At 38.5% G+C, this 14,105-nt stretch overlaps 1 protein-coding gene across 1 annotated transcript; it reads left to right on the top strand.

Moving 5' to 3' along the window:
- Positions 1–76: 76 nt before the first annotated feature.
- barx2 (BARX homeobox 2) lies at positions 77–11,632 on the top strand. The gene is made up of 4 exons (XM_047392468.1): positions 77–516; positions 6,112–6,427; positions 9,509–9,593; positions 10,752–11,632. The coding sequence occupies exons 1-4, from the start codon at positions 330–332 to the stop codon at positions 10,992–10,994; spliced, it is 831 nt and encodes a 276-aa protein (XP_047248424.1). The 5' UTR covers positions 77–329; the 3' UTR covers positions 10,995–11,632.
- The last annotated feature ends 2,473 nt before the right edge of the window (positions 11,633–14,105 follow it).

Raw genomic sequence — 14,105 nt, 5'->3', positions numbered from 1 at the left:
TGTGTCCTTGTGTTTGTGCAAGAGAGGGAGAGACAGAGAGAGCGAGAGAGAGTATAAGCAGTACAGAGATGAGTACACGGATGGTTTATATAGAGGAGGGTGTGAGCACAGCGTATTGCCACCGCAGCGCTCAACGCGGCTCAAGTTGAAGGCTGCGGATCTGCAACGCGACATATTCAGGGAAGAAGAGAAAAAGCCTCATTTTCAGACACAAATAATGACTTCTCTAAACGCATAAACTCCGCTACTTGCGCTTTTAAACCTATAGGTCCAATCTTAGACAGATACAGCTGTATACCAGCGAAGAAAGAGCGCACAGGAGACACACCATGCACTGTCAAGCCGAGCTGAGACTCTCCTCCCCCGGGCAGCTGAAGGCGGCCAGGAGGCGCTACAAGACGTTCATGATCGACGAGATCCTCTCCAGGGAAACTTGTGATTACTTTGAGAAACTTTCTCTGTACTCCGTGTGTCCTTCTCTCATCGTTCGACCAAAGCCTCTTCATTCATGTTCAGGTAAAACGAATAAACTCCAGTAATTGCAGGTATTGGTTTTTTTAAAGCATGAAAACTCAAATCCGATTGATTATTATAGTGCGACTTATTGCTCGTTAAAGTTATACAATTTCTACCTGGCATGAATTGTGTTTTAATTATGTAAAACATAAAATTTGGAGAAATGCAGTAAAGTGAGTGTTGGTGATTATATCGCTGGTCTGCCAAAATTAATGGAGGTGCCCTATAATTGTTTTCTCTACAATTCCTTGTGCATGTACAGCTATAGCTACAAATTAAAGTTCATTACCGATTACACGCATTATATACTAAATTCTTTATCTCACATGTGTGCGTATGCATAATTATTTTATTGCAGAACTGACAATTTTCACTGCTAATTTATTGTTGTTTTTTTAATCTCTTCAGCGATTTCCTCACTCCCCGCTTATCTCCGCGAAGCGTTAAGCGCTGTAAATCAAAGACAAGCGGTGGAGTCAGATAGAGTCAGTGATGCTTGAGGGCTTTTGTTGAGCGGAAATGATAAATGAACGAGGTGATAAGCGGCGCAGCTGAAAAAAAAAAAAAAATCGTGGAGAAAAAAGTCTAAATTCCTATGCTGTTATAATTGATCTGTTGGATTTTGTTTGCTTTGATTAATTTGACGGTCGTGTCAAGCCCAAAGGCCTTCCGTCACGAGTTTTAGCGCTGATGGACATTTTACGCATAGATGGATGGCATGTTAGACGCTGATATGTTGCATACGTGACTGGATACAAAAAAAAAAAAAAATTCACAGGTAACGTCCAAATTAAAGTGAATCTGTAAGAAGCACCTGCAGCGCACTGACATTGTCGTTTAGATAGATAGATAGATAGATAGATAGATAGATAGATAGATAGATAGATAGATAGATAGATAGATAGATAGATAGATAGATAGATAGATAGATAGATAGATAGATAGATAGATAGATAGATAGATAGATAGATAGATAGATAGATAGATAGATAGATAGATAGATAGATAGATAGATAGATAGATAGATAGATAGATAGATAGATAGATAGATAGGGGCTGTTCTTTTTCACAAATAATAGCTCCAGCAATCTGATGATGACAGCGCTGTGGGTGGATAAAAATAGGGAGAAGCCATTCCTTCATCCCTCTGATACAGATTGGTAATACTTGAGCGCTCTCTGACTGACTGGGCTTTGGCACCGCGTCTTTTCAGATGGATAAAGTAACCCGCCGCTGCATATCAGAACACTCTGTGCACCGCTTATTTGTAGCTGCAGGGGGGTGTGAGACACAGTATAGTCCCCAGCATCAATGGCTTTCAATGCTCGATATAGAAGTTCGTAACCCCTTTAGCTCCCCTTGGGGCCGAAGAGAGGTGAGTGGACTCTACATGACAGAAAAAGTTGACTTCTTCATTTTGCCCAAAAAAAATAAATAAAATAAAGATGTTATTTCATCCTGCTGCCAGCGGAGGCCGCTGAATGACAGTCATGCCAGTAATGTCCACAAGGCAGGATACCAAGACAGTTTTGCATTGTCTGTAATTTGCTTGCGCCCAAACTAACCTAGTAAACCTCTGTGAGGTGCAGCATCTCCCTTCCATTTCATTTGTCACTTCTGAAATGAAACACACATAGATCTACTATGCAAGTTAAAACATAGAATCGAGCAGGATCGGATCAGAGCCAGCCCAAGGTTGTGTGAAGCCCTACGCAGAACCACCAATTAAGCCACTACATCTACCACTACAATGTCAATAACCCCACTTTTGTATTTTCCAATCTTGATGATTTTGAAGTCTGCATTATATTGAGCCCCAATTAATTTAAATCAGCTACATAAAACAATATTTGCTTCCTTATCAGTCACTCCACATTATTTCTAGAATAAAAATGTGATGGGGTAAAGTGCTCATTTCTATCCACACTTTTCACCATGTGTCTAATAAATATTTCATTTTGAATAAAAATATATATAAAACTTTTCTAAACTTCAAAGACACATGGTGAAAATGATCAGGCTAGGAATTCCTTCATTTCCTCTTTGTTTTTTTAAGAAATAGTGAATTCAGGAAATGTTAGGGTTATTTATTTATTTATTTTCAGCTACTGACACAGCAGCAGAAATGGCTGACTTTGTTTTCAAAATCAGTCACTAAGTCCTGTGACATATAGTTTACCTTCTCTGGTTTACCTTCTCTGGTTTTTAAGAATTACCTACACATCTGAACAGCACCTGCAAAACATCCACATCACCTGCCACAATTTCCAACAACGATCACCAGACAGACTTACGATGAGTTCAGTTAAATAACTTTGCCCACCATGAATACTTATGAAAGATGATCCAAAGTACGTTGTTAATTACAACATAATACACACGGTCTGTGGCAGCAAGAGGTTGAAACAAACATTTGAAACCCAGCAAGTCACATAATTAGGTCCACTGGTGTGTTGATGCTCTTTGTAGAGCACTCATTGTACGTTACATTGGATCTGTATGTCATCTGTACAACTGCTGCGTGGGCTTGTGTAACCAGATGAAGCAATACCAGCATAAATACAGGGTTTACAGGCTAAATCAAATGAACTTCTAAAAGGAATCTAAAAGAATGTATACCAGTTTAAGTTCTAAAGACAATTATTTTCCTTCTCAGCAGTTGGTTAGCCCTCTGCATCCACATTAGCATTCATAATGGCTTGTGGATGGTCAAAGATTCAGTTTCAGACTCAAACATACAAGGCTGAACCCAATTGCAGCTGGAATCTGGCTTTTTTGTGTGGATCCCAGCTTTTTACACACAATTGTTTTTGTACGATTTTTAAAGCTGGTTAGTGCATGTAAGTGCATGTGCACTAACATGCAAAAAGCTACTCTGTTTAAAACTTTTTTTTTTTTTCTGGCTCTTTTGATGATAGTTGTACAGTTGCTCATACTAATTCCAGTTATAACCCAGTAACCCTAACTTTCCAACTATCCAGGTTTCTCCTTTTATGTGTACATTCGTCAACATGTCGCAAGGATCTTAATTCTCTTGGAGCCCCCAGGTTGACAAAGGATCTGAAGCTTTTGCAAAGTTCACCAATACCTCTAGCTGCCCCTGGATCAGAGACATTAAGGCCTGTTCTGGAGCCTTAACAGCGAACCACCTAATGGCAGGTTACGATATTTCATTTGGAAGCCCATCTATCTGCAGGGGCCAGGGCAGAGAGGGCTTAGTGGTGTTTTCTGGCAGAGGTGAGAGAGATTAAGATCAACTCTTTTGTAATCTTATCTGACAGCATAATGACAAATATACATAAAGAGCAGGAGTGCACGGAGCACTGTGCATAGCTGGCATGGATAAAGCTTACATGGAGCCCAAGAGAGCAAAAATGAAGTTTTCATCCCATCTTAAGGCCTAATCCACTGCAGACAATAAACCCACCCATTAGGGATAAAGTTGACTTGAGGAGGTCAATAATGCCCGTGTCAACACGTAGGCGAGCATGCGCTTACACACAAAGACTCACTCTTCCATCTTCGGTTAAGGATAATTTTTGACTGCCTGTCAGCTCCCTGCCATCACCTCTTTTATTGTTGCCATCAGATCTTTCCCTCCCTGAAAGGAATGAGCAATTAATCAGATCTAAAAGTGGTTTATGCAACAGGCTGATATCTGCCACATCTATGTTCCAGTTTGAAGGAGTTTGAGAGGTGAAGAAAGCACCTTGCTAGTAAGCAAGTAATGCTTATCGAACTGCTCTTCTTTAGCTATTATTAGCAGTTGTGCCTTTTGTAATAGTTACTTAAAGCACTTGTTACTGTTCCTACATTCCAACTGTGATTATCAGGAGGATCCATGTGCCTTTGCAGGGGCCTGAGTTGCATTCCTGCAGCTCTTCAAACAGTTTATTTGTAGACTATTGACAGGACACTGGCGCTTGTCAGCAGCATGTCACTGAGCTGGCCTCGCCGTCAGTGGAAAGTCACCGTGAGGGCTGACATTTCTCTCTGTGCTCTCAGTGTTCTTGGGTTGGGGGGTGGGAAAAGCGGGGCACTATTCAGAGGCATCCTCTAGGTCTTTACTGACAGGAGAGTTCCTGGAGACTGTGAGGACAAAAAAGTTGGGGGGGCTGTAACTGTTCTGCAAATTACAGTTTGCTAAATGTCAATGTTAAACATTTCTCCCTACAAATGAGTTTAGCCAGATAATTTATTAGTAACATAAACATGGACTTGACTTACAGAGAGAGCGAGAGAGTGAGGGAGAGAAAGAGTGACAACATAAATGGGAATGCAGAAACACAGAGCAGGAGCAGACAAGGCGCAAAAAGATGGCTTCTTGTTCGGGCTTGTTGCAAACCAGCAATCTAACATCGAAGGATTAGTGGTGACCTCAGCACTTTGAGATGTCATGATGAGCCTAAGGCAGTGTCTAATGTATGTGTATGTATGTGTGTGTCTCTGTGAGCAGGGCAACTGTGGCTACCTGCATGCAGTCGTTTTCTTTCTCGTTACTGATTAGTGTCTAGGAGTAGAATTTACTCAGAATTTCTGAACATTTTGTGAAGGTAAACCTTTGTGTTCATAAGTCACTAAATAAATTTTTTTTGTTTATTTTTCTTTGAGGATTTACTTTCTCTGTGTTGAGAAAGGGATAAAAGTGCTAGATGTGACAAAAAAAAAAAAACTATGATAAAATGCAAAGTCCAGGTCTTCAATGGACACTGTGTGTAGGTTCTCTGTTGGATCAAGCATCCCACTTTTATCTTCCCTTATACAACGCAATACTTCTCCTAGATTTCCTGGTTTGTCCTATGTGAGTTCATGCCTTAAAAACTTGGTTTGTTTGTAGAAGAAGCCAAAAGCAGTGTGGCGGTAGTGCAGGGGTAAAGCATGCGACTTATGTTTAGAGGCAACAGTCCTCAATGCAGCTGTCATGGGTTTGAGTCCCAGTCTGTCCACCTATGCTGCATATCTTCCCCTCTCTCTCTCCACCCCATTTCCTGGGGTCAACTTACAAAATAAAGGCCACTAGTGCCACAAAATTTAGAGAAAAAAAAAGAATAAGCCAAAAGGATTTTTTTACCCTGCAACCTTCAGGTCTCCATCCCTCTTGCCTCGGCTCCAGATAAATGTTACTTCTTGATTCTGGCGTCTGCACATCATGTGGTCTCATATATGGAGCTAAAGTGTATTTGTATAGAACTTTGTGCAGAGTTGGAAATAATGCAAGACAGGGGAAATGTATATAAGTGAAAGCTTTTATTTAAACTTCAGATTTATTCTGTAAATGTATGCATTTTGTGTTCAGGAAACAATTTAATTTTTACAACCTTTAAAAAACAATCACCCTTCAGTTGAAAGGTTCAGGGAATGAGTGTAAAACAGCACCTGCATCTTGGAATTGCAGCCCTCTACATGCAGGAGGTCAATGCCAAAGTACTTTTCACAATGACACAATGAAGCTGTCTGAGAAATTACAGGGAGTAATTATTAGGGCCATCAAAAGGTGACTGAAGGGGTTGTTAAAAATGTACAATTATCCACAAGGATAATGAACTTGATTTTCCTATGTTTTTCTGACCTTCCACACTGTCTGTGTCATTCCAGGCTCCACGTCACTGCGTGCCTACCCGCTCCTCTCAGTGATCACACGGCAGCCCCCCAGTGTGCAGCCCCACCTGCAGCAGTCATCCTCCCCGGGTGCGGTCCCCTCGCACCTGCCTGTCATCTCTCCACAGCTCCCACGAGGCTCCGAAGCCTCACCCAGCCAGACGCCCCTCAGCATCAGCAGCGAGTCAGAGACAGAGAGCGGCACGCCGCGCCTGAAGAAGCCCCGCCGCAGTCGCACCATCTTCACTGAGCTGCAGCTGATGGGGCTGGAAAAGAAGTTCCAAAAGCAGAAATACTTGTCCACACCTGATAGGTTAGTAGAGTTCAAACACATACATCATCAGATATATAGTAACATTCCAAAGCATTTTCACTCTGCTGGACTTTTTCACAATTTACTAACTGCATTCAAACTATATATTATAAAAACACCTCATAGCTACCAAAAAGATTTTATGCCCAAAGATGGAAAAAAGGACTCAAATAAAGTGTAGTGATCAACAGGCATCAAAGTAACCTAACGTACGTGTAACCAAAGCTATATAAATGTCACTCAGTACCAACATTTTAATAACCTGTTTACTTTAATTGTCAGTGCATTTTCAAAATTTCACAACATGCTCAAGGACATTCACAGAGGCATAAATGAACTTTTCAAGCAGTAGTTGACTTAGCAGTATAATTTGTGATTTGTCCTGTGGGGATTGCCTAATTTAATATGATTCCACCCGAGCCAGAGCATTACCTCACTATTCTAGTTGGGACAAGAGTTAACGTTTTAACCCTGAGCTCCTAAACAGCAAGAAAGCTCCAAAGAAGAAACACTTCTTTGTTCACAAAAAAGAGGGACAGTGGCCAACACAAGCAAACAGCAATGTATTACATGGATTTTCTGCCAATCATTTCACTCATGTGCAGGTGTACATAAAGGGTATTTAGTTTTGGGCCGAGAGGTGAAGTAATCCATATGTTGATATTTGTGTCTTATGGTCCATGCTGTGGAACATAAGACTGACATGAGGTTACAACGTATTTTCCAGTTGTATTTTGTACTTCACATTTATATTTAGCCTGCATTTATATTTAGCCTCTATTGTAATCATGGATGGCATTAAGCCATAAATGTTGTGAAAGCTTTCCTTCACCTGAAAAAAAAAGACTTTCAAGCCATTTAATGCACCCCAGATCCAGCAATTTTATTTCACATGCATTCTAAATAGTGGTTAATAAAAACAAATACAATTTTAAAAAGCTGAATTTTCATTAGTCATCTGCACTAAAATGCAAATATCTACTTTGTTTAGAAAGATATAACTACCTATTTTCAGTGCTGTGGGCTACCAAACCCTCTCCAAAATTGTATTTGCATATCTGGAAATGTTCAAATTCATCTGTTTTTTCACATTCATGTGTTCTGTGGTAAAGCTCCCACAGTGCGTTATTGAATATGTCACACCTTAGCTGGCCTGTAGTTGTTGGATAGATGCCACACCTCATCTTAAAGTAGAAGTCCTGAGGCAGAGCGGAGCTCATTGATCAAAACCAACCATCCGTATGAATGGCCGTGCCCAACTTTAGTGTCCTGTCAAAATATCCGATTCTGACACTGTGTTGGGAGTTAATTAAATACCCAGATGGAGCAAAGACACCAGCAGAGAAAATTCCCTTTAAAAGCCGCAGATCAAAAATGTGGCATGCTCCCAGCGTAGGTTTGTTGTGATCTAAAGATGATTTCCCTTTTCTTTTCTCTTCTTTTCTTTTGAATTAATCATTCATCAATACACTTTAATGGCTTTATGAATTGTTGGATTGTGCTAACTAGGGTTTTAATCATCATCTCTGTCATCATCTTCAATATTACTATTTTTATAAACGTATTTTGCAAAACATTATGTAAAAAGCATGTGAATAAAGTCAAACATTGTTTCTGTATGCGTGGCTTCTGTCATTTGATACCTACAAAGTGTTTTCCTTTATCTTCTGCCAGTTTTACTGTACCTCCAGTTTTCGCCATGCTTTATATTGGTGCAGTTTTAAAAATTGACTTTGATAGACAGCATGACATTGTTCATGCTAGTGTTTTTTAAAGCACCTGCATGCACAATCTACTAAACATTCTTTATATAAGTTATAGTACAAATAGCTTAATGAATCTCAAAGTTTTTTTTTTCTTTGCTGCTGTTTTTCAAATTATGATTTTTTACCCTGACTCGGTTTGCATTTTCACCAAGTAAAAGTTAGATGCCTTCCCAGAGGGGGTTCAAAAACCTTTCATCTGACTTTTAAAGGCCTTTTTGAAGCGCAGGAAAGAGGAAATCCCACTTAAAAGATGATAACCTTTCTTCTCCTGTAACAAAAGGTCTCCTTGTTAGCTATATCTGCCCCTTCCTGAGGTTTTGCATTACACATTGCAATTAGTCATGCATCGCCACATGTGGTGGATGCATTCAGATCAGCCCTAATCATGTAGTCTGACTGGACTGCTGTTCTTAGCACAAACATTGAAACATGTATTTTTTGCATTGTATACTGTGTTAGACTTGAGCTTTAATGGGACAGCTAAAGACCTTTTAGACTTAACAGAAATAAGTGTAATGGTGAGCTCTTATAATGTGTTGTCTATAAGGATCATACAGGCCTGGTTGATTAACAAAACAGGATTGGGTTGTGGGTTTGACATGGCATACTGGGTTAGGTTTTTAACCCCAAAAATTGGTTAAATTTGGTTAAATTTCTACCAGACTGGGAAGAAAAGTATAACCTATAACCGAAATAACATAATAATATTTGGGTTAAATTGAAAAATGTTATATATACTTTAATTCAGTATAAAACGATGATCAGATAAAAAAAAGACAACAATCCCTCATTGTCTTGTATGATTTTCACCAAAAACAAATTAAATATAATTGATCTTATTTTCTTCTCAGAGCATCTTTCTTTAAACCTTGAAAATTAAATAATTTATTAAATAAATGTAGCTAAAGAAGTATAAAAATTTGAAAAACAATTACAAGAAAACTTACATTAGAAATAAACATAGCTTCTTAGCATATCTATATCAACATAATGAGCCATTCTTTGGTCTGAATGTAAATGGTGGACATCGCTAGTATTAGTTGCTACTTAGCAGGTATAAAGGTAAGGTTATCTGAAATAACTGATTGATCTGGTTAAAGGAAAAAAAATAGCAGTTGCTTTAGGTTTGGAATAAGAGCAACCTATATATATACTGAAATGTTAGAAAAATACGAGTTTGATGTTAAGTGGTGTGTCCAACATCTTTCTTTATTTAACCCGCTTATTATTGTTTGTTTTGAGCATGTTCTTTTTAAAATTTCAAATAACTCATCAATCTGATGTGCATGTGGTTGTGGCTTATTTTAATTTTTAGATTGGACCTGGCTCAGTCCCTGGGTCTCACGCAGCTTCAGGTGAAGACGTGGTACCAAAACAGGCGTATGAAATGGAAGAAAATGGTAAGACTTTTATGTCTTAGACTTGTATGTCTTAGTACAATTAATAAAAATGTATTTTCCACAAGCTTTTAGTTTTTACTAAATGGCTCAAATGATTGTTATTCATCAAAGGCTTACCTTTAACTGAATTATAATGGGATTATACACCTAACAACATGCCTGTACCCAACAACTTAGTCAATGCTGGTGCTGACAGGCTTGAAAAATCAAAAAATCTAAAGCTGAGGAAATATGCATGTTGTTTTCCATGCAAAACAGATTTATCCGCATATTTCCAAGCCTGTTTTGTTATTGTGACCATGTATTGGGATAATGGCTGTAGAATTCCCTCTCAGCTATTGCATAAGGACAGGTTTGATATTTAAGGATCAACTAACTATTCTGGAAAGGAATGTTCATTGCTATACGAGTGCCCCCGAGTGGTCAAATAATTAGCTTAATTAATAAGAAAGTCCTGAAAGCAGAACTGAGCAAATTGTCATCAGTATAGATAGAGCATAAGCATAGCGTAGTATGAGATTTAAAAATGACATTATTAGCAACAAATGCAACGTTTGATTAGCACTTGCATCAATTCTGTATTAGAGACACATTTATGTAGGATATATGGGATCTCAGCGTTGTGATACACCATGGAGTTTTTCCGCATATCCAAAAAAGCTTAACTGGTAATGAAACTGTGTATCTTACAGTGTCAGATATGCAGAAAAGTAATGTTAGAGCGTTATTTACCTAAGCCTGCATATCTTCCTACACCATAAAAACACAGTGCAAATTTGCAATAATGTGATGTGTGATAATCATAGTCCAGGTAGACATAAATATTACTATTTATATATTGAGGATAAATATAAAATCTGCTCTATTTAAGATTGGTCATTTTAATATTGTGAGCAACTTATAGACAGCCTTATGGCAGGAGGTGTGGGAAGGCTATGGCTTGACTGATGATGATTGCACTAAGAGCAAACACTTTTGTAGCAGGGTCAACAACACAGAGAACAAAAAAAGAGCTGAAATCGTTAAAGATAAATGAGTGCACAAGGCCCAGCAAGCAGCAATATGTCTTCTCTTAATTACTATAATAGCAAGCATTGCCTTTGACTCCTGCTGCCATTTATTACTGGAGCTTCCACTAATGCTGTCTGTGCTTTCTAGGTGCTTAAAGGAGGTCACGAGGCCCCGACCAAGCCCAAGGGAAGACCAAAAAAGAACTCCATTCCTACAACAGAGGAAATAGAGGCTGAAGAGCGAAGACTGAAGATGGAACAGCAGATGAGGAGGGCGTCTGACGAACCTCAGGATCTCAGTTCAGAAACTCACAGTCCAGGCGGAGCAATCGAGGTATCCGAGCAGGAGCCGCAGCCACTCCTAATGTCAGAAACTCACTTAGCCAGCTAAGTGAGAATGAACCAACCAAAGACTATGAAAACCTGAAAACAAAAAGTCCCTCAGGATCAGTGTACAAAGCTTGTTTGGTGTATAGATTCAATTGCTTTAGCAGGATGACTGGATGCACTTTGATGGCACCCAATCTGTACGCAATGGACCCTTGTATGTTTTAGTGTACTGGAAAAAGTATTATAGAACAACATTACGCTAATACACACTGATTGCACTGGTAATCCTGTGGGCTTTTGGTCCTCATTTTAAAGGAGGGTCATCCTGTCGAACCCAAAACAGGTTAGTCAAACCTTTATGGTGACATATATCAAATGCTCAACTAGCTTGCACACACCTCTCAGCTCTCAAAGCTGTCAAATTTCCAACACTGCCTTATAGTAGAAAAACTATGTGTCTTTGCATAAATAACCAACTGCCAAAAACTGTTAATATGTGCCTTGTTGGTCTCAGAGGAAATCTTTTACTTGTTGGTGAAATAGCCATCAAAGACAGTATATTTTTTACAATCAAGTGCCAAAGTTGGAAACAGATTTTTACAGTTAACCAAATGAAACCTCCGTCTGCAGGTTTAAGTTAAGCTGTACAGCTTTGAGCCTCAAATATGTATATATATATATATATATATATATATATATATATATATATATATATATATATATATATATATATATATATATATATATATATATATATATATATATGTATATGAACCATATTTTTATCTGCTGTTTTTAATTGGATTAAGATACTTCTTATGTGTAAATGTTTCAGTCGGGCGTGAACTGTATTTCTTCTTTAAGGAAGTCAGGATGATTTTCAGTTACGAGGGCACTAAGACTCTTAAGCTGTCATGATTCATTGAAGGAATAAATCACAGCCTGATCCATAAATACACAGCAAATGTTGAACATTTAAAATCTCAGAGACATTTTCAGCCTGCAGGCTTTGCATGAGTACCCCAATCGGTATGTTAGACCTGCATTAACATAACACTGTCTTCAGTTGCCCCTTAGTGACTTCTCTGCATCCATCAGTCTCTCTGTTGTCGAATACTCACCATTTTAAGGAGTCAGTTTGAAATATAGGTGTTTATTTTTTATTTTTCTTTGTATGAAAAGTGCAGTATTTTTCACATGTAAATTATGCTTGTCTGGTAAGATGTGTTGCAGATTTTTTTTTAGTCTTCATAAAAGTATTTTTGGTATATGCAAGTGTGTGTTTATGTATTTAAATGCACTTAATAAAAACAGCTACCATTTAAATTCAGCTTGTAATTATTATGTCACAGTTGCTTGAAGCTTTGGTTGTTTTAACATCCATTTTAATTTTCTATTTTATTCTTTTAGTTATTCATGTAAGGAATTGTATTTATCAGTTGCATCACTCTCTTCAGCACTGCGTGCTTGCATTTCCACTTTGCATTACTTAGAAACTGGCTCTGCCTGTTCGTTGATGGTGTGTCAATGAAAACAATTTTGCCATGAATTTGCTTACAGGATCCTTTTAAATGACTTTTCAAATGCACTATCTGACAGAGCGATTATAAATCAAGCTGATGCAGTAGCTCTAACAGGTTTTTAGACAGCTTCACTACTAATGGAGCTTTTGAAGATCTACGATCAATAGCAAAAAAATGTTATAAATCATACTCAAGGAATTATATTTTAGAAACACAGACATTTAAGCTCCATGGTGTGGCCTTTATTTATTTTTTTAGTTAAAGTTTTTTTTTTTTGTTAAAGCAATTTGCCACATAGAGCACCCAAGGGCTCCAGCGTTTCCTTGTGCATGTGATAAACAGGCTGAGGTGTATTTTTAGTGCTGATACCAGACACAGATGATTTCTAAAGCAAACAGTGTGGGTTAGCATTGAGTAATTGTGCGTATTGACGCCTTGAGTAAACATTCTGAGGATGTTTCATAGGTACTTACCAGGAGAAGTCCCCACACTTTGTTGAAGTACTTTAAACATTTTGTCGTCAATTTCTTATTTAAATATGGTTATTCAGAGCTTCATTGCACAAAAAAGAGAAAGCGCTTTAATTTTATTTACATTTCTTCAACAGTGTACTATGCTTCTAATTCTAATTATATTTCTTATGGCTTTTCTTTTAAATAACTGGAATTTACTACAACATAGTGAAATTTACATGGAAAACAGAGAACTTGTGTAAACAAAAACAACTCTACCTTTCTACAGGAGCTTTCTAAGTCTGCCGGGAGGGGTGTGATAATGGAGTTGTTGATGCAGTTACAGATCTTTCACACCAAACCTTTGAAACTCTTTTTACTGTGCTAGAGTCAACTTTCTGGAGTGGATCACACCAGTGTGAACCCATCCTGGACCCTGAAACTGACCAGAAAAGATACCCTAGCACTGTTACAACTGCTGGTCTTGGCACGGTTTATCTGGAACCTGGAGTGGTTCACTTGCGGTGTGAATGCGTGCCCGGCCAGCGCACCAAAAGCAGGAAGAGAGGATATAATGTAAGAGCAGCGCATTTCAGTAGAAAAAGAAGTAGTGGAAAAACGAAATAAGAACATGAATCCAAAGACAAAAGAGTTTGAAAACGTCTTTTGGGGTAATGTGGACAAGTGTAGCGGTGCATGTGGACGACTACATTTGAAAACTGAAGTACCAACAGAACCCCAATGAGATGGACTTGCATTTTTTCTTCTCGATCCACGCAATACTGCCCCTGAAACAATCTGCTGAAACTGCATGACTTTGTGTGGTCCGTTCTAAAAATCTCTGCATGAAAACAAACCAGGCTTACTAAAGTTGTGATTTTTCAGGTTTTTATCATTCCCTGGACCAGACCAGAAGTTTCCTTGGGAACACACCACATACTGCCTGGTTTGGTAAGCACAGGTCATCATGAACAAAGGGACATCCCAGGGTGCATCCTCAGCACCATTCTCTATTCACTATTCACTCATGACTGTTCTCCCATTCACTCCGTATGCTCATAGTCAACTTTGATGACAGTACCATTGTTGTAGGTCTGATTTTTGATAATAATGAATCAGCCTACAGAGAGGAGGTCCAGCATTTGACACTATGGTGCCGGAAAAATAAAATGGACCTTAATATTTCAAAGAAGAAAG

This window comes from Girardinichthys multiradiatus, chromosome 18 (genome assembly GCF_021462225.1).
Source record: "Girardinichthys multiradiatus isolate DD_20200921_A chromosome 18, DD_fGirMul_XY1, whole genome shotgun sequence".
In the NCBI taxonomy this organism is placed as follows: domain Eukaryota; kingdom Metazoa; phylum Chordata; class Actinopteri; order Cyprinodontiformes; family Goodeidae; genus Girardinichthys; species Girardinichthys multiradiatus.
This window is presented reverse-complemented; position numbering and strand designations above follow the sequence as displayed.